General features: G+C 36.5%; 3 protein-coding genes and 3 long non-coding RNA genes across 6 annotated transcripts; 4 read left to right on the plus strand and 2 right to left on the minus strand.

Moving 5' to 3' along the window:
• The first annotated feature begins 1,048 nt into the window (after positions 1-1,048).
• Positions 1,049-4,535, plus strand: LOC129748525 (uncharacterized). The gene is made up of 3 exons (XM_055743172.1): positions 1,049-1,500; positions 1,572-3,539; positions 3,601-4,535. Exons 1-3 carry the CDS (start codon positions 1,224-1,226, stop codon positions 4,335-4,337), a joined length of 2,982 nt encoding a protein of 993 aa, XP_055599147.1. The 5' UTR covers positions 1,049-1,223; the 3' UTR covers positions 4,338-4,535.
• A 3,632-nt stretch (positions 4,536-8,167) lies between these two features.
• Positions 8,168-9,692, plus strand: LOC129746948 (nuclear speckle splicing regulatory protein 1). The gene is made up of 3 exons (XM_055740907.1): positions 8,168-8,291; positions 8,358-8,922; positions 9,031-9,692. Exons 1-3 carry the CDS (start codon positions 8,281-8,283, stop codon positions 9,598-9,600), a joined length of 1,146 nt encoding a protein of 381 aa, XP_055596882.1. The 5' UTR covers positions 8,168-8,280; the 3' UTR covers positions 9,601-9,692.
• A 226-nt stretch (positions 9,693-9,918) lies between these two features.
• Positions 9,919-11,580, minus strand: LOC129745964 (NADH dehydrogenase [ubiquinone] 1 alpha subcomplex subunit 10, mitochondrial). The gene is made up of 3 exons (XM_055739368.1): positions 11,403-11,580; positions 11,041-11,300; positions 9,919-10,979 (listed from the first exon to the last, which is right to left on the minus strand). Exons 2-3 carry the CDS (start codon positions 11,290-11,292, stop codon positions 10,014-10,016), a joined length of 1,218 nt encoding a protein of 405 aa, XP_055595343.1. The 5' UTR covers positions 11,293-11,300; positions 11,403-11,580; the 3' UTR covers positions 9,919-10,013.
• A 177-nt stretch (positions 11,581-11,757) lies between these two features.
• LOC129750166 (uncharacterized) lies at positions 11,758-12,658 on the plus strand. Its single transcript, XR_008738318.1, has 3 exons — positions 11,758-12,021; positions 12,085-12,218; positions 12,277-12,658. It is a non-coding gene; the product is annotated as an uncharacterized LOC129750166 (long non-coding RNA).
• Positions 12,659-13,465: 807 nt separating this feature from the next.
• On the plus strand, positions 13,466-14,366 carry LOC129748122 (uncharacterized). Its single transcript, XR_008737655.1, has 4 exons — positions 13,466-13,756; positions 13,850-13,963; positions 14,057-14,132; positions 14,215-14,366. It is a non-coding gene; the product is annotated as an uncharacterized LOC129748122 (long non-coding RNA).
• A 5,748-nt stretch (positions 14,367-20,114) lies between these two features.
• Positions 20,115-20,715, minus strand: LOC129741859 (uncharacterized). The gene is made up of 2 exons (XR_008736491.1): positions 20,483-20,715; positions 20,115-20,420 (listed from the first exon to the last, which is right to left on the minus strand). It is a non-coding gene; the product is annotated as an uncharacterized LOC129741859 (long non-coding RNA).
• Between the last annotated feature and the right edge of the window lie 1,532 nt (positions 20,716-22,247).

The following is a 22,247-nucleotide window of genomic DNA, read 5'->3' on the forward strand; positions in this document are numbered from 1 at the left end:
ACAACCTGTGGTTCCCGGTGTGCAGGGTTTGTTCTAAGGTCTAGAGCAGATGAGTTATGAATCCTTTGCTTTTTGGGGGTAGATGCCGAAATATCAGCAAAAGATAACTCATTCGTTTCGGACGGAATACATTCCGTTCGTGATGTTTCCTCAAAAGCGTTTACTGATTGATTATGGTCCAATGAAACAGTTTCCGAGCTAGACAACACAAGTGCTGCTGCATCTGAAAGTTATGTGATATTTTGAAAATTAAATCATTTTTTGAAATATGTTACTATATTTACCCAACAATAGTTGAAAGTTCGTGAATTTCATGGTAAAAACAAAAATTTTCGTGAAAATGTCTTTAAAATCGTACGCTTCGAAAATTCAAACAAGTTCCGCCGTTTTTCAAAACACAACAATAGTTTCGCCCGGCGTAACTCGACAAGTGGTAGTAAAATCTCAAAAGGTAGTTTCGCCTTTTTAACATATAATTTGTATAGGCTAGTTTTTTTTAATCTTTACCAAATTTATTTTTAGAATATTAATAGTATTACCGTCTATTGAAATCAATAGATAACTCGATTTGTTTACATTTGGAAGTTTCGCCCTTATGAAATGTTACGCAAGAAATGATAACGACTTGTCTAACTCATACAATGTTGTCAATGTTGTTTTTTTTTTAATTTAATGTCTAATGCTAAGAAAATATAAGGAAACTTTGTCGTACACTGTTAGAGTCCTGGATAAGGTCCAGAGACAATATTCAAAGGTTGCAAATTTTTATTCTCTTATTATACTATACTTACTAAATCATATATCATATTGTCACTGTCACTGATACGATCCTGTCATAATTTATTGAGGTAATAAAATTTTGAACATGTATAATGAAATGATACTTGGAAGATATTTCATACTGGTACTGCTACCAATATATTAAGTTAATAGTTAGTACTATATCCCCAACTGTTTTTAATTATGCGGGCGATGCAGGAAATTTCAGTCTTCCTCCCCCAGGTTTCGACCTATTTCGACGAGATTTCATTGAACAGACTTATTCTTTTTTCGTTTGTTTACATATTTTTTGTTCAACGCATTCAGCACAATCAACAAAATTGACTGCCAAGTTTAAGAAATTATCTGTGCAATTGCTGATTTGTTGATTCGATTGATTGGATAATTGATTCATAATTTATAATCATTATTGTTGTCATCCATCTAATCCTTCCGAATTTTCGATGGCTGAATCCGGGATTGAAACGGCCGCGGCCCCTGAGTGGCTTGTCAAGTTAGAAAGCCGAAGAGAACAAATCAAAGCTAAACTCGGTCATGAGAGTGGAAACGGAGCACCTTGCGTAGCATGTGGAACCAAATGTCCTGGTTTAGATCTTCATTTTTGGCGAAAAGTTTGTCGGAATTGCAAATGCAGGAAGGAACAACATGATTGCAAAGACGACGACGTTACTGGCTGGGCTCAATTTGAAATACTAGGGGCCATTCGATCCAAACCTGCGTGTAGGTTTTATGCTGATAGCACTTGATAGTTCCGTGGACATCTAATCTGTTTTTTCTTTTTCATGTTTCAGACATAAAAATTTCCGAGCTCACTGATAAGCCCGTCCAGCTGGACTGGATTCCACCTAATGTGACTCCGGAGCTGGCCTCGGATTATATGACTCAGCTGGGTAAACAGAATATACCCATAGCTGGTAGTGAAGCAGCGGAAAAACGAAAACAGCAGCTAGAATATCAAGTTCCTCCCCATGATCTGGATGCCAGTTTGTGTCATAATCTTTCAGAAAACGAGGAAGCTCAGTTGGTTCAATATGTGGAAAAAATCAAGAAAAACTGCGTTGGTCAGGGTAGTGTGGTTCGAATAGGTGACGGTGTGAATTACCTTCCGCCATCTGGACGAGGACACGCAGGGCTCCCACATGCTACTAATACTTCTATACAAAAAGATAAAGTGCTTAGCCAATTGCTCGGTTCTGAAACAATTCAAAACATCATATCTGGAAACTCAGTTCCTCTGGGAAGGCCACTTTGCATTAGTAAAGAGACTTTGAAAGCAGATTTTATAGAAAGCCCTCTGATGTCGGATAAAACCAAGTACAAATTGAAACTCATGAAAATTGATTCCGAAGCCATGCAGAGTGCCGTTTTAAATGGTCCCGAAATCGATCGAATTATAGCTGGGATAAACGAAAAAGCTATTCCTTTCCAGGAAAATTGCGGACTTCTTGGTCCACTAGAAAAGTTCCGTCAAGAATATAAAAATAATCCTAAATTTCAAACAGAAATCGATAACTTTATTTCAACGTTGCCAACGCAAGATAGCAGCTCCACTAAAGAACACAATCAAGACCATTCTTTTAACTCTCCACTTCCGCTGCGAAACCTTTCCCGCCAGGATCAATTACAACACCAGGAAACGCCGGCACGTAAACTTAACTTTGAAGATAAACCTAACATTCCACTGTCAAGCCAATGCCGAAATGCCTTGAAACAGGACAAAGTGTTGGCAGACATAATGAATTCCGAACCACTCAAGGCAGTATTGCAAGGCCCGGTGTACGGAAAAACGTTAATAATCTCTCGTAAACCACTTTTCCCAGATTTTATAAGCAGTCCATTCCTTTCACCAGCGACAAAAACCAGACTGGAGCGAATGAAAATTAACACACAGACAATCCAAAGTGCTGTATTAAATGGTCCCTTTTACGACGAGCTTCTCACAAAATTGGATAAATCTAGCATAAATTACGCACAAGATTCAATCCTTCAACCAATCGATGAATTTCGTGACGAATTTTTGAGCTATGATAGCGACAGTGACTTCCAGAAGGAAATAATAGATTTCGTCAAAAATTCCGATCTATCACAGTTTGATGTAACTCCAGACCAGATTCCAGAAGTGGCAGAAAATCGGAGGGACGCACAACGCACTAATGCCCTTCTCAACCAAATCACGTCAATTCCGACGGTTCAAAATGCTCTTAAATTTGGAGTCCAACCAGGCCACGTACTGCAAGTTTTTAACGAACCAATGCATCTTGATTTGCAATATCCAGAGAAACTATCTAAGCCTGTACTGGAAAAATTAGCGTCCATTAATCTCAACAGCTCTGCTATCGAAAGTGCTGTTGTGTGTGGTCCAGCTTATGATAAAATTTTGCATCAGTTAAACAAAAATCGGATCAACTATGCTTTCGACTCTGTTGTTGGTCCAATCGCTCAATTTAGGAACGAATATTTGGGCGACGATGGATTCCGTAAAGAGCTCGCTCGTTATATTGCACACCCAGAACCATGTCTTTTTCAAAATTTGATAGCGACCGAAGAGCTTCCCACTGGAGCAATGAGCGATGCTCAGATCGAACAGCTTCAACAACTTAGCGGAAAACTATCGGGATTACATGTTTCCCAAAGCGCTGATTCGGGTTTTGGTTCTGTACCTCCCACACCGAACTACTCGACCTACCCCGGATTACTGAGTTCTACAAACGAAGAAACAGGCTACGATATTAATCGTGCACAACTGACCGCACATGAAGGTAATTACAAAATATACTAAAATGCAATGTTGTATGTAACAGTTAAATGTTAACTTTTTAGGCAAGCTTGTTTCGATCCCTGCTATCCAAGATATGAATATGTACCCTGAAGTGCGTCCAAGTAAAGGTTCCATTGGTCAACTTTCATCCAACGATAGTGTTGCATTGCCATCAACTGCCAAGGCCGTCCATCCAAAATCGCTGTTAAAGACTCCAGAATTCATTAACTGTGGCGGTTGTCAGAAATCCATTATGTGTGGGGAAGTGGCCGTAAAAGCTGAACGTGCCGGCAAAAGTGCTTGGCATCCACAATGTTTCAAGTGCCACAAATGCGAAGAGCTGTTGGCCGATTTGGTTTATTTCTATCATGGCGGAAATGTCTATTGTGCCAGAGATTTGGCTGAAATTTTGAAGATTCCACGATGTTCAGCTTGCGATGAGTTGATTTTCACCAAGGAATACACAGCAGCTGAGGGAGCGACGTTTCACATTAAACATTTCTGTTGTTATCATTGTGACGCACCTTTGGCCGGCCAGCAGTATGTTCCTGATGAGAAGAGCAATATGCCACTTTGTTTGAATTGCTATGACACTTACTTTGCCAAAACGTGCCATCGATGCCGTGGAAGCATTGGACCTGCTGAGCAGGGTGTTGCTTGGGGAAATATTCATTGGCATGGATCATGCTTTCTGTGTAGTGGCGTTGATTGCGGTAAATCTCTTATTGGCGGTCGATTTTGTGTGAAGAATGAAATGCCATTCTGTAGCCCGCAATGTCTAAGAAGTGTCATTGCATGAAAAAATCGTAATTTCGTTCACTACTGCATCCTTATGAAAAAGCACCTGGTGCTATAATATATACTAACTACCCATAAATATCCACTATATAGCAAGTGCATTTAAAAAATAAAACGTGCCAACTAAACAGAAGCGTGAAACATATTTTACAAATATACAATTTTACAATCAATATTTTTTAACAAATTACAATAAAGTACCTATATACACTTTCAACTATAAATTTATTGTGATATATCTATCCATATTCCCTCTTATTTTGGAATATGTATGTATGTATGTTGGTAATCCACCATGGGTGCACGGATTCACCGCAGTTTCTGCCTAAGTATGGGTTCACATACATTCCTTAGATTATTAGGTTCGACAAATCTCCAATGCAGCGCGCCACCATACCCGGACCCCATGGCTTCGTATGAACTGTTATGTGGTTAATGTATTGCGTGTGTTGATGTAGGTATATTTTGGAAGAGCGAATCAATATTCCGGCATCCGTGTATATACCTGGCCAGCTGGCAACTGATTGAACATTCCAATTATATAGTCAGTTATATAATGAAACACATCTTACCTATCGGCCCGCTTATGGGATTCGAACCCAAAAGTTTTTCTTGCCGATACCGGGAATCGAACCCAGTACGCCTGGCGTACCAATACCAGACTCGCGCCAGCCTATCCACTAGACCACATCGGCGCTATATATTCCCTCTTATTTTGGAATATGTATAAGGATAAATCATTTATAAAACAGAAAAGTCAAATAGTTTTTTCGAATTTTCAGTACGATTTTTTTTTTATTCCACGTTCCACGAAGATTTTATTTTTTTCATAGCATTTTCAAAAACATCGTTCAAATTTAACTTTTCACCCAAGATCTGTGACATATACCCTTTTGGCCTGTCACCTTAACCCTCTACTGAATGCATCGAGAAAAAAAATCGTCAACGGAAATAACTTAATTGATCTCTTAAGCTTGGATTGCAGTTCAAGTGAGAATGACCGTTAACAAATCTTATTTTATCAATAACTCAAAAACGCGACACAACTAGCATGTGTATCACGGTGGAATCGATGAGGAATCATTGAAAGATGAAATTACAGCCGGACTTGTTCCTTAAAACCTAGAACAGTTTTAATTTCAATTCCCGCAGTTCTCACAACGGACACTTAACCATGGCGGAGTAATCGGAATAAAAACAGTTCTAGCGGGTTTTAAGGATCGAGTCCGGCTGGAATATCACCTTTCTGCCATTTCCCATCGACTTGATATGTTACAAAACCTAGCTTCGTCGCGTTGTTTAGTTATTGACGAAATAATTTTTTAACATTCACGTTCACGTGAAGTGTAACTGGGCCTTAAGTGAGCAATAATTAATGCAAAAAAAAACAAATACCATGTTCTATGGTTTTATTGTTTAAATATTTCCATTTTTTTAAGGTTTATAAAGGCTAATTGAATTTTTAAAGCACTTAGAATCGTTTGAATTCGTATATATAAAGGTGGTCGTGAGCTGGGTCGCCAGGTGCCCTGATTTGTCTGTAAAGCACAGACTTTTGACCCTTCATCCAGATATTGGTCAGACAGATTTTTTGCTCAGAGTGCCCAGATTTTAGACTTTGAAAATTGAGTGATGAAATCAATATTCATGTATTGGATATGATCCTTAAGTGCCAGATTATACTAGAAATCTCACTTATATGCATTGGTTTATCACCAATCATTCATTTAAACTTTTTTTTAATTAGATCGGCATGATAAGAAACAGTGTTTGGTTTGTTATATACACAGAAAAAAAATCTGAATCCTTAAAAGCACTGAAATTGGAGACCCTTAATATTACATGACATAGAACGCGATTTCATACTGTAAATTTCCGTCACTTATGATGCTTCTTTTTATTTACATCATATGTGATGTAATTTTAAAGATTGTTTCGTAGTGCGAACACAGAAAATTACATGTCACAGAAAATTGCAAAAACTGAATCCTTAACAACTCTGAAGATTGAAGAATTGAATCTTACATGACACGGAACACGATTTTCTATTGTAAATTAGATATGATTGAATCCTTGACAGCACTGAAAATGAAAAAAAAAACAAACACGAAAGCAAGTCGTAAGTTTTTTTGACCTGTCGGGTGTTTGCGCTGCCGTGTTGTTTGATTGTGCGTTCATTGTCGAATGGTAAGTTTTTAGAATAAGTGGTTAGATAAAGCTAAATATGCTTCAAACAATTTGTTTTAATTCTAACAGATTCGCAAAGTACGTTCCGGGAAAGGCTCCGCCAGATGGAAATGGTGACGATCGTAGCCATGGTTGGCAAAAGTGGCAGATCAAAAAAAGTGGCAAAAGTGGTTTAAAATAAATGTAATCTAGTGTGTACAAAAAGATTGTTTTTTTAGTGAGAGATCTTCTTTGAATCATATTAATAAAAAGTAAACAAAAAAATCCAATTGGAAGTGTAAACATTACATCACTTTTAAATTACACGTCGGCAAATTTTACAGGCGTGTAATATCCAACTTGCACTGAAAATTCCGTCATATATGATGCTTCTTTTTATTTACATCATATGTGATGTAATTTCACAGATTTTTTTGGTAGTGTGTATAACAACAATCGCAATACCTTCCTTGGTTGAGTATTCAATAAGAAAGGTAAAAGCTCTGCGACAAAATGCTCGGATCGATAGAGTATTTCCTGAGACAGATTGTGGTAGGGTAGCTTTTTGTTTTTGTTTTGAAAAATGTAAATTGGGATTGGGCCTGCTAAAAAGAATAAAGCCTGCTCTTCACTCTTACACAGATTTCCATAAGAATGACAGCTAATCGGAGTGAAATCGGAGTGAAGGCTATTTCTCTCTCGGTTTATCCACACGAGAAATCGTATACCGGGACTGCGAGCGCGCCCATCGCCCATACCAACTTGTCGCCATTTTGATCTTTGATGATAAGCGCTGTTCAATGCATTCTTTTAAAAACTTCTTTAATTAAAAGCATCAACAAACCTTCATTTCTTAACTTGTTATGAATTTACAAATCATTAAATAAAGAATTTATTTGCTCCTCAACAAGTTGCGCTTGCAAAATCACTACAATTACATTGTCAATTTCATATCGTTACTATCTGGTCATTGAACATACGTAATGTTGTTGTTATGTTTACCCTACCACGATATGCCGAGAAAATGTAAACATGAGAAATCAGCTGTTCGTCTGACAAGTGGGGAAATGCCTTATTGGAATCGATTTTGACAGTTCTTTTGCTCGATTGTAATTTTGTGTTTCAGATGTCACTTCTCTTATATACAGGTTCACTAGATGTAACTATTGTTAGCGTGTAATTATTTTATGCGTATGATGGTCTGATGTTTTAGCGTGTAATTATTTTATAGCACACGCTCCTTTTTTTTAAGTCAAAATTCAGTTTCACCGAGGTTCAAAACATAGTTCGATTCTATGAACTTAAGTTCCCTTTTCCCTCCTTGCAATGGTTCAAAACGGAGTTCGAACTGCGCACTAAAACTAATCCCATTTTTGTTTTTCTTCGGCGAAGTAGCAAAACTGAGATCGATTTCATGAATTAAAAATTGAACCCTCTGCGTGTATTTTGAACTGAAAGCACTTAGCGAGTTCGGCTGCGGAACTGCATTCTGAGTAGCTATGAATAAAGTTCAACATGAAGAAAGTTCAATGAAGGCAGTTCGGCTGTCGAATTTAGGTTTGAATATGCTTGTCAGACTTAGTTTTAGCGGATGCCCAGTCGAACTCAAAGTTGAGGGCTGCAACGGAAGTGCTGTTTTGAACAAAAACAACTTAGTCTTGAATTTAAAAAAAGGAGCGTGCAGCGATAGCATCCATCACAATAATAAACAATCAAAATTTGATTATAATAAAAACAACGGTTTTTTATCATATTAGTTAAAATTAATTGATTGCAATATGTCTAAACAGTAAGTAATTTAAAAAAAAAAACATTCAATATCTTCTTCCTTACAAAATCGCAAAAATATTTCTAGGTATGGATTGATTGATCCAAAAGCAAATAAATCCAAACTCGGTGTTACTAAACATGCTGCGTTTGCGAGTGATTCAGATTCGGACTCTTGTCCTACTAAAAAGCCCTCGGTGAATCTATGTCTTGGCGAAAGCCAAAAACGACAAGCAAGGGCAGCCCAACAGAAAGCACTAGAGGAAGACCCCACTATCTATCAATATGATGAACTGTATGATGATATGGATCAGAAACGTAAAGAGGCTAAAGCTGGCAAATCGCAGGAAGAACGAAAGCCTAAATATATTACGAAGTTGTTAGAAACTGCAGACAAACGAAAAAAGGAACAAGAACGGCGCATAGAACGTCAAATACAAAAAGAACGCGAAGCTGAAGGGGAGATGTACAAAGATAAGGAATCTTTCGTAACATCCGCTTACCGGGCTAAGCTAGAAGAGATGAAGAAAGCTGAAGAGGAGGAAAAGCGGGAAGAATACTTGGAGCGCATAGGAGACGTCACCAAGCAAGGCGATCTAGGTGGTTTCTACAGGCATATTTACTCACAGAAGATGGGCGAAAAATCGAATGAGGTAAGCATTGAGTATAATGTATGGAAAATCACGAATGGAAACGTAACAAGTTATTGTCCTAACATTAGTAAAAACTGAAAGTAAAAAAATATAATTGCCTTATTTTAGGAAACACCCAAAGATGAAACGATAGACATTAAGCAAGAACAGCCCGATTCCGAAGATGAAGAACAACCTAGCGACAATAACGCTCCATGTAACAAGGAGAGCTCCGCAAAAGTTAGGCGGTATCGCAAACGTGCTTCGGATGACAACGATGAACATGAGGGCGATGAAAAGAATGATTCCAATAAAAAGATTCATTTGCAGTCTAATTTGGATGCGGATTCTGATTTCAGCATAGATTCCAACAGCTCAAGTAATGAGATGAGTGAATCAGAAGAGGACGAAAAGTCGGATAAAAAAGACAAAAATGCAGTAAAAATTTTGCCTAAAAGTCCACCTGAAGCATTGAAATTAGATCAGGCAACTGATTTAAGTTCGACAATCGTACCTAGAGAAGAAAAGAAACCTCCCAAAGAGGACCTTAACGGAAAAGAAATGGTAAAATCCGAAGAAGAGGTACAAGTGATTAAGGCACCTAAAATCGATATTTGGAAGAAACGAACTGTCGGAGATTTGTTTGACGCAGCGTTACAAAGATATTTTGAGCGTAAGGCAGCCAGAGAAACTGGTTAAACTTGGTTCCAATTCACCAAACAAATGCATTATCATGTATTGTATTCTAATAAATATTACAATAAAAACATGAAACCATTGAAAACTATTAATATGTATGTTTAGGAATGAAGCCAAAATTTGGTGGTAAATAGAAATTAAATATTTCCCAACTTTATGTACCGAGAAAAAAAAATTTAATTTGCAAACTGTAACTTGAAAAAAAAAAATTAAGCTTTTTTAAAGAACCGCTTTGACAGAAAGGCAGTTTAGAATCTCACCCAGTTTGGAATTCTCTTAATTTCTTTCAATACCCTGAATTGTGTTGTTGATCGCGACTTCTTATCCAGTAACCGAAATTTGTGTAGTAGTTTTTATTTAACTTTCTTAGCAGTGAAATACACCAGTGTTTGGAATAACAAAACACGCTTCATTTACAAAGAATTGCGGAAATCCAACTTAGTTTTGGTAAGAATTCCCGCGTCTCCGCATTCAGCATTATATCCTTTCCTATACTTCTGACCCGGAGCCTCCGACCAGATATCGTACCAGGCTTTAAATTCCTCTGGCGAAACGAGTAACTCTGGAACGTCGTACCGCGGTACATTGAAGTAGTTAATTAAGTCCGGTTTGTTCATGTAGCGGGCACGAAATTCGGTGTACTCTTCTTCGTTCTCGAAACGCCAATCGCGCATATGGGTGTCATCTTTGTCGAATCGATCAAAATCTATACGTTCGATATCCTCTACTACAACCTCGGTTTCACCATAATCGGACCAATCGTAGACCAGCAATTCGGCATGCGTGCTGATGTCTTTCAAATATTGTTGTTTGTAAATGTTCTCCATGTCCTGTAGATAGCGGTCAGTAAGGGCCTTCGCATTGGTTTCAGCTGGATGAGCTCGCTTTTGAATGCGGCTTTTTACGACATTTACTGGAACATCCAGGTAGATTACCAGATGCGGCTTCAATAATTCTGACATGGTGTTTTGCACGATGTCGTAATAAACCGAACGGGCGCCTTTCGAGATGTAACCGCTCTTGAACATGGCCTCAACGAAGACAAAATCGGAGTACACGCATCGATCCAGTACAACACCTTCGCCAGTCGAAAATAAATGAGCCAGAGCATCGATGTATTGCGAGTAGCGTTGCATCAGCGTTCGTATTTGAAACGTGGCTACATTACGATGATTGGGGTTCTGCAGAAACTTGTTCACATCAAAGCTCTGCATATTGGCAGGCATCTGAGGGTCCAGCTGACGCAGATCGTAGCCATACGAGTTAATGTAATAGCTATCGAGATTTGCTTCTGGAAAATACTTCATATCCAATTCGGAAGCAAGTTCCTTGGCGAAGGCTGACTTTCCGGCAGCAATGGGCCCTTCAACGACGACAACCTGTAATAAATTTGCGTTTCCAACATCAGCATTTATACTAATTTATGCTCAAAAATAATACCTTGGTATTTTCATCGAACCTATTGGTGGTCGTTTTGAAAAGAACGTCTTTGCAAGCTTGCAGTGCCGTATATTCCTTTTCGAGGTAGGGAAAAGGAGTCGGCTTAACAAGTTTAGAGCCCCGCATTGTTTTCCCGGAAATGCTGCAAGAGGAAATTACCAACGGTGCGCAAATTTTTCCCTCGAAAACCGTTGACTTGATTGAGCTAGAACGGTTGAGGAACCGTATCCCTACACGGAGTACACCGGACATTTTTGTTCCTAAAAGCAGATTGTTATTGTTAAACGATGGAGTAAAATTACGTAAGATGTTATTGCACTTTGTTACCGTATTATATGGTATTAAATAGGATTCCTACTTACAAATTGATGCTACTCTGACAAGAACAACCGAATCAAATAAGCACTCGAAGGAATCGTCAACTACTACAGCATTCGAGTTCTGAAAAATTCGAAAGAAAATTTAGCTGCAGAGTGCAGAGCTATGATTCCGATGGAAATTTGCTTTGACAGATTCGTGTTGTTGTTAGCACGTTAAAAAAAAATTGAGAAAAGAATGTTACATTTCTCCGCTAATAAATTATAGCAGACCCTTTCGTTAACGCGAAATAGATTAACTACACGGAAAAATTGAGTTAATTATAAAATGTGTTTCAATTACACGTACAAAATAACTTAGCTGTTGTTGTTCAAAATTTGTATTTGCTTCATTCATTTCTGAGTAATTTTGGGTTGACAATATACAGAAGTGAACTAAAACTCGATTATTCAACTCTGTATAAAAAGTTTGCTTTTGTTGGAAAGCTTTGGATGGGGATGTCGGATCGAAAAAAAGAAAAAAAAATCAACATTTTGATGGTGGTGAGGAATATTCAAGCTGTTTTTTTAGAATAAAAAAGAATGTAAATCGATGAAAAATCCTCATTTTTACTTTTCTTCAAGACGAATGTATCGCTTCTTATCATTTGAACTTCGTAAAGTGGTGAGTAGATCTAAAAAATTGATTAACTTCAAACTTCAAATTGTTGTTTTCATTTAATTTCAGATTGATTTGGCGGATGAAAAATATCCCTGGATGGAGCTATTGGATGTGCATCAGCAAACTATCGAAGGGATATAAGTTTTGGTTACCCCGTTCTACTTGGGTTGCCGCAATATGCCGTCTGCTTACGTACACTGGTAAGAATTATGAAATCAATTCAACAATAATTAAATGATGATTCTGTTACATTTTTAGTGTCGCTACGGAAAAGAATACCCAATCATGAAGAAGGCAAAAAGTAAATCCTTTGGGGTTGACGAAAAAAAGGATGACAAAGATTCTTCCGGTATTTCTACTATTTCTACTGGGACGACGAGTATGATTAGAAAAATCGTGCACAAGAACGGCAGCAGAAAACAGCTTCCGAATTCGGTTACAGCGAAAGCCTGAATCTGGGCTTCAAGCAACTTCAACGGTGTTGGATTCTAGATAATGGTCCAAAGCGAAACGAGAAGTCGAGAGAGAGTCTCATGTATGGTTATAAGATGTGAGATGGACCTTAAAATGAAACTGAAATGCTATCTGATTTATTCATCCCAGTTTTTCCTTAATTTTTTGAATTACGCTTGCGGTAAAACTTACGGTAAAACATCCTACAACTTCCCATGTCATTCGGGTTAACTTATTGGCATTGTTTAAAAATGTATCTCAAAACTTTAGTGAACAATTTTCATTTTTAGTGCGACAAAGCTCAAGATTCCAATATGACAAGGTTTAGATAAGATTTTAAATTTTTGTTGAAATTCCAATTGAGACTTAGCACTGAAACAGTTTTGATTCAGAATACTAACAGTAATCTCAAAAATCAAATTTTTTGTATAATGAATTTTTTATAGTACAAACTGATAATTGTGTTATAACAAAATATTAAAATTGAATTCTTTTTACAGATTCTTCTTCCCCTTTTGGCATTTGGATTGGGAAACATTGACGTGAAGACGTGAATCAGTACCGCTTGTTGGAAGTTGAGCCGTGTTAGGTTTTGAGTTTGCTGTTAAATATAAAAAAAAAAACAATATTCCAGCACAAAGATGACCGGTTTGACATTAAATAGAGAATAAATATTAATTTCTACGCAAAAAAGTCATTTTTGTAGTTTTTTTTTTGAGAAATTTCATGAATTTTCATTTTTTTTAGAATTCTTGAAAATGCATGGGCATCCCCATGTCGAAATACACAGAATTGACTACACCCAAAAAATTAAAGAAATTAATTCTACGGGATTTTTCACGTAAATTAAGCTTTTCTTCCATCCCATCGATTCTGCGTGCGTCTTGTAGTAGTTACTTTAATTCCACATAAATGACTCAAAAATTTCACGTAAAATGTATGTGGATGACCAAAACTCCTTTTGTAATTAACTTTTCATGAGCGTGTTTTTGTTTACGTTTTAAATTCTAATAAGAAAATTTCTCAGGAAATCAGTCAGGAGCTGATAGCTTCCCGTCCCGGTCCACAAATTTACGTCCCTATTTTTTCGGTATCGGTGGTCATTTTCGGTTCCGTTTCGTGGATTTACCAGCCGCTTCCACGTACTTGGGTGTGAGACTGAATCAGCGGCGCGGCACCGGAATTAAAACAAAGTGTTTTCTTGTTTCCCTCGGAACCAGCAGAATCAAGTTAAAAAAAAGTTAAAAACTGAACGGCATCCAAGTACGCACCGTCAGTACAAAGGGTAGGTTTTTTTTCACACATTCGAATAAATATGAAACTCAGAATGTAACGATAATGGTTAACAAATTGTTATTCATAATTCATACCACTTTAGGCAAACGGGAAGCTGCCTGATGGTGCTGCTGATGGGGCATCCGGATTCCCAGCCGAGCGAAGTGGCACTAGTAGTGAGGATCCTGAAGGTAGCCAAAATTGTTTTATAAATGAAGTAAGTTCAGGATCTCGATTTCTAATTAAACACGAAAACTTCAACAAATTTGCTTTTAAAGAAATTTTATTGAATCTACATTTTCAACTTCAGGCAACCATGTAATATGTTCAACGTCAAGCTCAACATCAGTACTCCAGGAAACAAGTTCTCTGTAGATGTAGATCAGGTAAACACCATATCACTCCTCATTAAAATATTTTATGCTTCTATAGGATGCTTATTAATTCCTATTTTTTCGATCCCTACAGAATTTCGAAAACCAATTTGCGCTTAACAACGGCCGTCGGATGATTCATGGAATCCATTGTTTGCATGTTTTGGAGTTAAAATAGTGGTTAGTGAAAAGTGGTTTATTTGGTATAATAAAAGAAAAATGAAAGAAACGATAAAATCAACCAAACATCGAATTATTTTTATTAGGCAATCATTTCAAATTTATTCCAAAACCATTAAGATTCAAGTAAACTAACAATAACTTCCATCGTTGAAATGGCGTTGAACTCACTAATAATTCACGTATGTTGTAGCTGATGTTCATTATACACCAATTCTAATTAGGGGAGCGTTTACTTATTTTATCCGTAGAATTTACGTGAAAATCAATTGGATAAAAATTATGTAGTTTTTCACGTAGCCGCTACGTGCAGATTATTTTGGGTGTAACGAAGGGAAAGCTTGCAAATGTATAAAAGCTCCTTAGACACGCTCTGCATAAAACGCCCAAACATAAAACTAAGTGGAGACACTTTTCTCGAATCTGTATGGATTTTTATACAGATGAGAGTAACTTTGGTTACCGTGTATGGTTTTACTCAAAATTTTTTTCTTTAATTTATCCGGATCCCCAGTGATTTTTTGAGCTCATTTTCCGCTTCCCAGTGACTTCGAGTTCATTTTCCGCTTCGCAGCAAAATAAATCCGAAGCGCAACTGCGAAACTGGAGTTGAAACAAAATTGTCGCGTAAATCGCTATGGAGTTAACGCGACCTTCGAGTGAGTGCCTTGTGATTCATCTGAAAGCTCCGAAAGCGGAAGAAACGCTCCTCAGGCATCGTACCGCAAAACACGATGTCCGAAGAGAGCATGGGATGGTGGGATATTCGGTCTATCCTTCCCGATACGCGTCTGGTAATTTCGCTTATGGGCTGCTGATGATTTGGGATGGTAATTAATCCCCCAACAAGTTTGAGGAAGGAATTTTTTTTTGGAACTTCTTTATTTGAAACGGCTTATACCTCTAGGCTTTAAGGAGCCAAACTCGTTTTGTTTGTTAACAATTGTGTGCTTAAATTTAGTTCATCACTTTTTATTAGAATAGAAAAGAAAATATATAGGGAAATATGAAAATGAAAAGAATCATAGACGAAAGTCAATAGCTTTTAGGAAAAGGTATATTTCGTGTAGTCCAAGTCTATCACAGCCAGCACATCTCTCACTGGAACATAGGGTGGTTTTCCTCGGGCCCGAAGGGAGTCTATGAAATTCGTTCTAGCGACAAGATGGACCTCGCACGACCAGACAATATGCTCGAGAGTACCGCGTCTAAGGAATAATGATTGGACATTAGACGGAAAAATATACGAATAAAATCCTGACTCAGGTCCAATCTATTAAAACCTTTGGGATAATCGAGTGGAGTCACCGACCCCCAGTGATCCATCGGGAAAGTACATTTTATCAGCATCGACGTGTCTATATTTAGCTTCGAAAATTCTTGGAATCAGATGAGGACGATGCGAGCCCGGGATTACACGAATTACCTGCTGCATAGACAAATCAAACTGGACAGAAGAATGATCGTAGTCTGGGCTACAAACTCGAATTGGAGAATACGAAGAAGTGTTTACCTGCATTGACATGAGGACATAGTATATAGACATAAATCTAGTTTGAAGAGTTTGCTCAAGTAGCCTTTCGAAAATCACAATCACCAATGGGTTCATGACCTCACACCTGATGAGGAACCGGAGTGATAGTAAATTGAATCGATCTTTCAGAGGCAGTATTCCTGCCAAAACTTCAAGACTCATGTTATGCGTTGAGGGCATACAGACCAAAGCGATGCGGAGACAACGGTATTGGATACGCTAGAGTTTGATGAGGTGAGTTTTGGCAGCTGACTGGAAAAAGAAGCTACCATATTCCATCACTGAGAGAATAGTTGTTCGATACAATTTTAAAAGATCTTCTGGATGGGCTCCCCACCAGGTTTTTCACTAAATTGTTGAAATTAATTTGTTAGAACCGTTGTTAAATTTTTAGACCCGTGGAACAAACAGTATTCATATTTAGTCTTTAATTTTCATAAATAAAAGTTTGAAATTTGGTTATCAAGAAATAATACAAAGTATTATACTTTTTATGCTTTTCATCGAATTAACAAACATATTTTTCGAATGATAAAAGGCATATTTAATAAGTAGAGAATTCTGTTTACCAAAATTTAGATAGGCGGTTTATTCTAAGATAGGTTTTGTTTTAAAGTTTTAGTATTTGTCCTGGAAAATTTATATTATTTTTAAATTTCAGTCTTTGGGGTTAGAAGCAATTTGATTTTGATTTTGATAAGTTGAAGATTCGTCTTGCAACAATTGATGGCGATGTGTTGGCTTTTCGGACTTCTCAAGTCAATTTTAAATGTGCTTCATTGAACGTTTCAAATTATACTACAAAAAAAGTCAAAAGCTTATGGTTTTGTAACAATGCAAATAAGCATTCTTCTAAAGATTTTTCATAAATTCTCTCAGGGGGGAGTTGTGCTCGAAAACTTAGCAAAAGGGGGCGGTGACGGAAAAAAATGTGAAAACCACTGCTTTAAATGATCAAGGAAAAATTAAGTATGGGTTCCATATGCAACAAATTATTATTTTCCAAATCACAATCACTTACTTTCTCATCTGTGTGAAATTAGGATCACAACAGTTTTTCCGCTTTTTTGTCTTGATTCGTTTGATTCGTGTTCCCGATGGCGTTTGATTTATATCTTCAATCTTAAGAGTGGACTAAGACAAATAAAACTTGTTTCTATTTTCCAAAACAGAAGCCCTCCAGGAGACAATTTTCTGCACAAAGGCTTGTGCACCATAAAGCGAATCAATTAAATCGTCATACAGCCGATCGGCACAGAGCTAAATGAAGAATAAGTCATTGATCTGTGCTCATTGAAAATAAGTAATTCCGAACAAAGCAATTCTTAGGTTGCATAGCGAATGTTTCAAGAAACAGCACAAGTAACCGTCACATGTGGTAACCATGAACTTAAAAATATTTCTAAAAAGTATAGCGCTTGAATGAGCCTTATTTTAGTCTCAACGATGTCATTGCGATCAAAGTGGCTGTACACTATTGTACCTTCTCTAAAATTCAGCTATTAAAGGTCACAGCTTCTTGAGTATTCGTTCATTCTATTTAAGTTTTGTATACAAATGGCAACGTATGTATGTACATATATGAGCAGAACAAACAAGTGTCTTCATATCGATTTAGAAAAGTTAGACCTATAACACACGAATATGGTTTGTAAATGAGGAAACACCTACATACAATCCTACATACATACCACACACCTTGTGGTCACTGGAGAAGGAAAACCATTCCAAATCTATCCTTCGCCTTAGTTTTGATGCCGAAGGTGCTATTTATTTATTTCACCAAACATCGTAGGCTACATATATATTCTTAAAACTAGAAGTACAATCTTAATATTACTTCAAATACTACAATATTAGGTTCTTAAGTGCCTGTCGCCGTAAAAAGCACTTTTTAGCTGCTGTTTAGACATAGTAAAATCTATGTTCTGGTAGTTTTTATTATAATTTTGCATAAGACAATTGATTGGACTATTTTTACCATAATCAGTTCGAGCAGAGGTTAAAATAAACAGATTTCTGGTTCTCAACTGGCGACTCGGACAATAAAAGTTTAACTTATTTAGTAGATAAGTAGATTGAACACGCTGATTAATTATGTCGTTTACAAAGGAGATTGCAGCAAATTCTCTTCTAACACTTAATGGTTCAATATTTATTAGTAAACAGCGTGATTCGTAGCTTGGTATTTGGCTCTGTGACCATCCTAGATTTCGTAAAGCAAATAGAACAAATTGTTTCTGAATGGATTCTAAACGGTTTTTATGAGAAATTTGAAAGGGGGACCACACAACGCTGCAGTATTCAAGTATGGATCGGACATAAGCTGTGTACAATGTTTTTAATGTATATGGGTCTTGAAAATTATAACTAAAACGTTTTATAAAGCCAAGCATACTATTTGATTTTTGAATTACTGAGTTATAGTGATCTACAAAAGTAAGTTTTGAGTCCAATATAATACCTAGATCTCTTATCTTATTGATTCTCTCCACAGGCTCATTTCCTAATGTGACAATTTCATATGACGGATATTTTTTCCTTGTAAATACAATATGTGAACATTTTTTCACGTTTAGTTCAAGAAGACTTTTACTGCACCATTTGTAAAAAATATTTATTTCATTTTGAAACACCCTGAAATCTTCTTCGTTGTTGACTATCATATAAAGCTTCATATCGTCTGCGTATATAAGCACGTTTAGCTGGTTCAGTAAATAAGTAATGTCATTGACGTATAAGATAAATAATAAGGGACCGAGATGGGAGCCTTGAGGCACACCAGATGTAACGGAGATGCTTTTCGAAAGTGAACCATTGAATCTAACAATTTGTGTACGGTTTGTCAAATACGACTCAATCCATTTCAGCAGTTGTGTACTGAATCCGTTTTTATGTAGTTTAAAAATTAACAAATGGATGTCGATTCTATCAAAAGCTTTACTGAAGTCCGTGTATAGAGCCTGAACGGAATTTCCTTGATCCATAGAGTGGATATTATAAGAAACGAATTCAAGTAAATTAGTCGCTGTAGATCGTCCTTTAACAAATCCATGTTGCTTTTCAGTTATGAGTGTTTTTATTTGATTATATATTTTTTGATTCACTATTGCTTCAAAAAGTTTCGGTATGCACGATAACCCAAGCAACATTTTAAACTCTGAATGGTTTTATAAAAAAAAATTAGTTGTTGTATAAGGGATTTATAAAGTATTGTTTGCTTTGTAACGTAATTTATAGGGAACTCTATATGATTGCCCTTTAAGATAGCTTAAAAACCACTATAGAATCTTTTTATAGAACTCCTGTCAAATTTTGTGTTGGTTTTATAACCATTAATTTTTTTGGTTCAGAAGAGCGCTAAAAAGCAATTATTAAACCTCTCTAGAAAACCAACCTTGAAGAAAACAACAACAAAGAATGTTTTATAACCTTTAATTTTTTTGGTTTAGTAGAGCACTACAAAGCAATTATAAAACCTCTCTAGAAAACCAACAAAGAATGACAGTCCAAATCCGATCGAAATGTCAAAATGTGTATGAACAAAACCCAACAACAACAACAACAACAAAATGTGTATGTGTGGCATCGTCTCAAATGTTTACCACCAAATGGAGTATTTGACTAAATATTTTCCCCCCGATGAAGGAAGAAGCTGTTTCGGGAGACAATTGAGATCGAGTTTTCCCAAGCAAAAAAAACTACTCGAATGTCATAAAGCACGTGAAAAAAAGAAAAGAAAACTTGACTCATTTATAAACAAATTTAATTAAGATTCTTCTTTCTGGTGGAAAAAATTAAAAGTAAGCTTTTTATTGGAAAAGTAATCATTTCATTTTAAAAATCATATCATTTTATAGTTAAATATTTTGCACATTCATGGGCGGATGTAGGCTATCGAACGGGATCCCTCGAGCTTGATAATACTGAGCTGCTAGATATGCATTGCTTGCAAGATTCCTGCACCATCATCATCGTTTTGGAGAAAGTGTCATTCCTGGAAAGCAGATTAGCCGGAATGTGATCCTAAGCACATCCGATCACAACCGGACAGAACAATGAATGTGTCCAGTTAGAATACAGCAAGAAGTGGGCCCGAGACAGATGAGGGTAGAATATTTGTGACGACATGGGTAGTAGCCGTTTCCCGTAGTAGCCCCATTTTTTTTATGTAATGGTTCGGTAGCAGAGAATTCATACAACACAACAATTTAGAAGTTTTACTCTTCGTTATTTAGTTATTTAAATCATTTTACAATCTACAAGTTTCAAAATATAAATGAAATCCAAAACGACAAATATATTTTTTAAATATTTTTTTCGTCCGGCATCCCTCTATCACTCTCTCGTTTTAATCTACTATCCGGCTCTGATTCGGAAAGCGTAGAAACATCGCTTGATTCAGCTCCCGGGCCATGCTCGGCTTTTAATTGGTCTCGTGATCCAGGGTTTGATAACCGTTACTGCAGCAAAATGCATTTCACAGAACCTGCTAATGCAATGTTTTTGGGCGACTTCCGAAAATGAATTTTCCCACAATGTACTTCCGGCCAGTTTATGGTAGTTCACTTTCTGGCAGCCAAATTCTGAAATAAATAAATTACGTATGTTGTTGGTTATTTAATATACATCATTCAATCACATTTACCTTTAAATTGAAAAGCGATGAGACACATTTTGTTCTGGTTCCAGTCAACAATTTGTGGTTGAAAAATCTGTCCGTGAGCCGCTGAAAAGCACCGAAAATTGACTCGAGTGATTAATCTGCTAGTCAGGTACGGGATTCAAAGGATTTCCTACTGTTTTTGTCAATCCTGCCGGTCGTCTTCGAGCAAAAACAGAACAAGGAAAACGAACGGAATCACAATTAAATTATCTTTGTTTTTGTTTGTTTTGGTTGCACTGAAGTAAAAACATTTATGATGATCTGTGGAAATGACTTTTAGTTTTATAAGGGTTAAAACTGATGTTCGTATAAGACAAGTTGTTCCTAAAATAACATTTTTCCAGAACAATATGATTCATATCTGATTTCTTCAAGGCAAAGAGTTGTTTTCAATGAATCGCCATTTTTGAATGCAATTATGAAAATTTAAATCAAGGTTTCTTAGAATCTAATAATGAAAAGTGTTATTTGCAACTAGTTTAGCTATTTCAATTGTATATTCTATCAAATATTGACAAAGCGAACAAGACTGACTTAGCTAAATAAACTTTCATTACAAATTATTCCGATAAAAATTTCATAAAATGTTTTATTTCGAAAAATTACTTGAGCGCGTGGATTATTTATCATTTTTTTTCAAAAAATAATCGATAAAATTTAAAGCGCAACATATTTATTCATAAAGTAACCGAAAAAAAAACGATTGTGATATTTCAAATAAATCTAATAGGTTATTTTGAAGTGTTAGTGGAAAAAGAAAATCTTTTCATTAGATTTTAATTGGGATTATTTTGTTTTAATAAATTCTTTTTCCAAACCATTTTTTTGAAAGAGAAAATTTCACGAACTTTTTGTTCAGTGCAAAAAGAGTTGATTATCTAGAACAAGCTGTTAGCAAAACCCTTTTGAGTCCATAGGGTTGTATAAGGTACTTAGGATGAGCACTTCAGAACCTCCTGTAGGTAGGCCTTTTTACACTTATACGCGTTTTATAGATGTTTTAATGGAGTTTATATAGCTAAACGTTGTTTTATAACGAAGTTTAGAAGTGTTCTTCCAGTTTTTTATAAAACTTAAATTGTTACTTGGGTAAGATTGCTATACCCCGGTAATTTTTAATGTCGGACTTTTTCCCCGACTTGAAAATAGGTACAAGAAAAGATTCTTTCCATACTTGAGGAAAAACACCGGATTTCAACGATGAGTTGAACAATAGAAACAAGGGCACACTTAGTTCATTTACAAGATTTTTTAAAAGTAATGGAGGAATTCCATCAGGCCCGGGCCCTTTGGAGCTATCCAGGGAGCAAATTGATTTGTGTATTTCCTCAAGGGTGATTGAATCTACCACAGTCAATGATGCTGAGTCGGAAAAATAATCGAAAAACGCAGTGTCGCGATCGGCTTCCGAAAAACTGGTGTAAACGCTTTGGAAGAAATTGGCAAACAAATTACATATTTCATGGGAATTATTACCGTTAGCGCTGTCCAAGTGCATACGAGATGGAAAATTATTACTTTTCAATTTGGAACTTACATACTTGAAGAAGCTTCTTGGGTTAGATTTAATGTTTTCCTCTGTTTTCCTATTATATTCTTCGAAGGAGGTATTAAGGCATATGGCTAGTTTGTTGCATGCTTCTTGATATTCTAAACTATTAGCTAGCGATGGTGTCTTTTTCCAGTTTTTATGCGCTTTCTGCTTTTTATTTCTAAGATGCTTTAGCTCTTTTGAAAACCATGGCGG

The sequence above is a fragment of the Uranotaenia lowii genome, chromosome 2, assembly GCF_029784155.1.
Source record: "Uranotaenia lowii strain MFRU-FL chromosome 2, ASM2978415v1, whole genome shotgun sequence".
Classification (NCBI taxonomy): Eukaryota; Metazoa; Arthropoda; class Insecta; order Diptera; family Culicidae; genus Uranotaenia; species Uranotaenia lowii.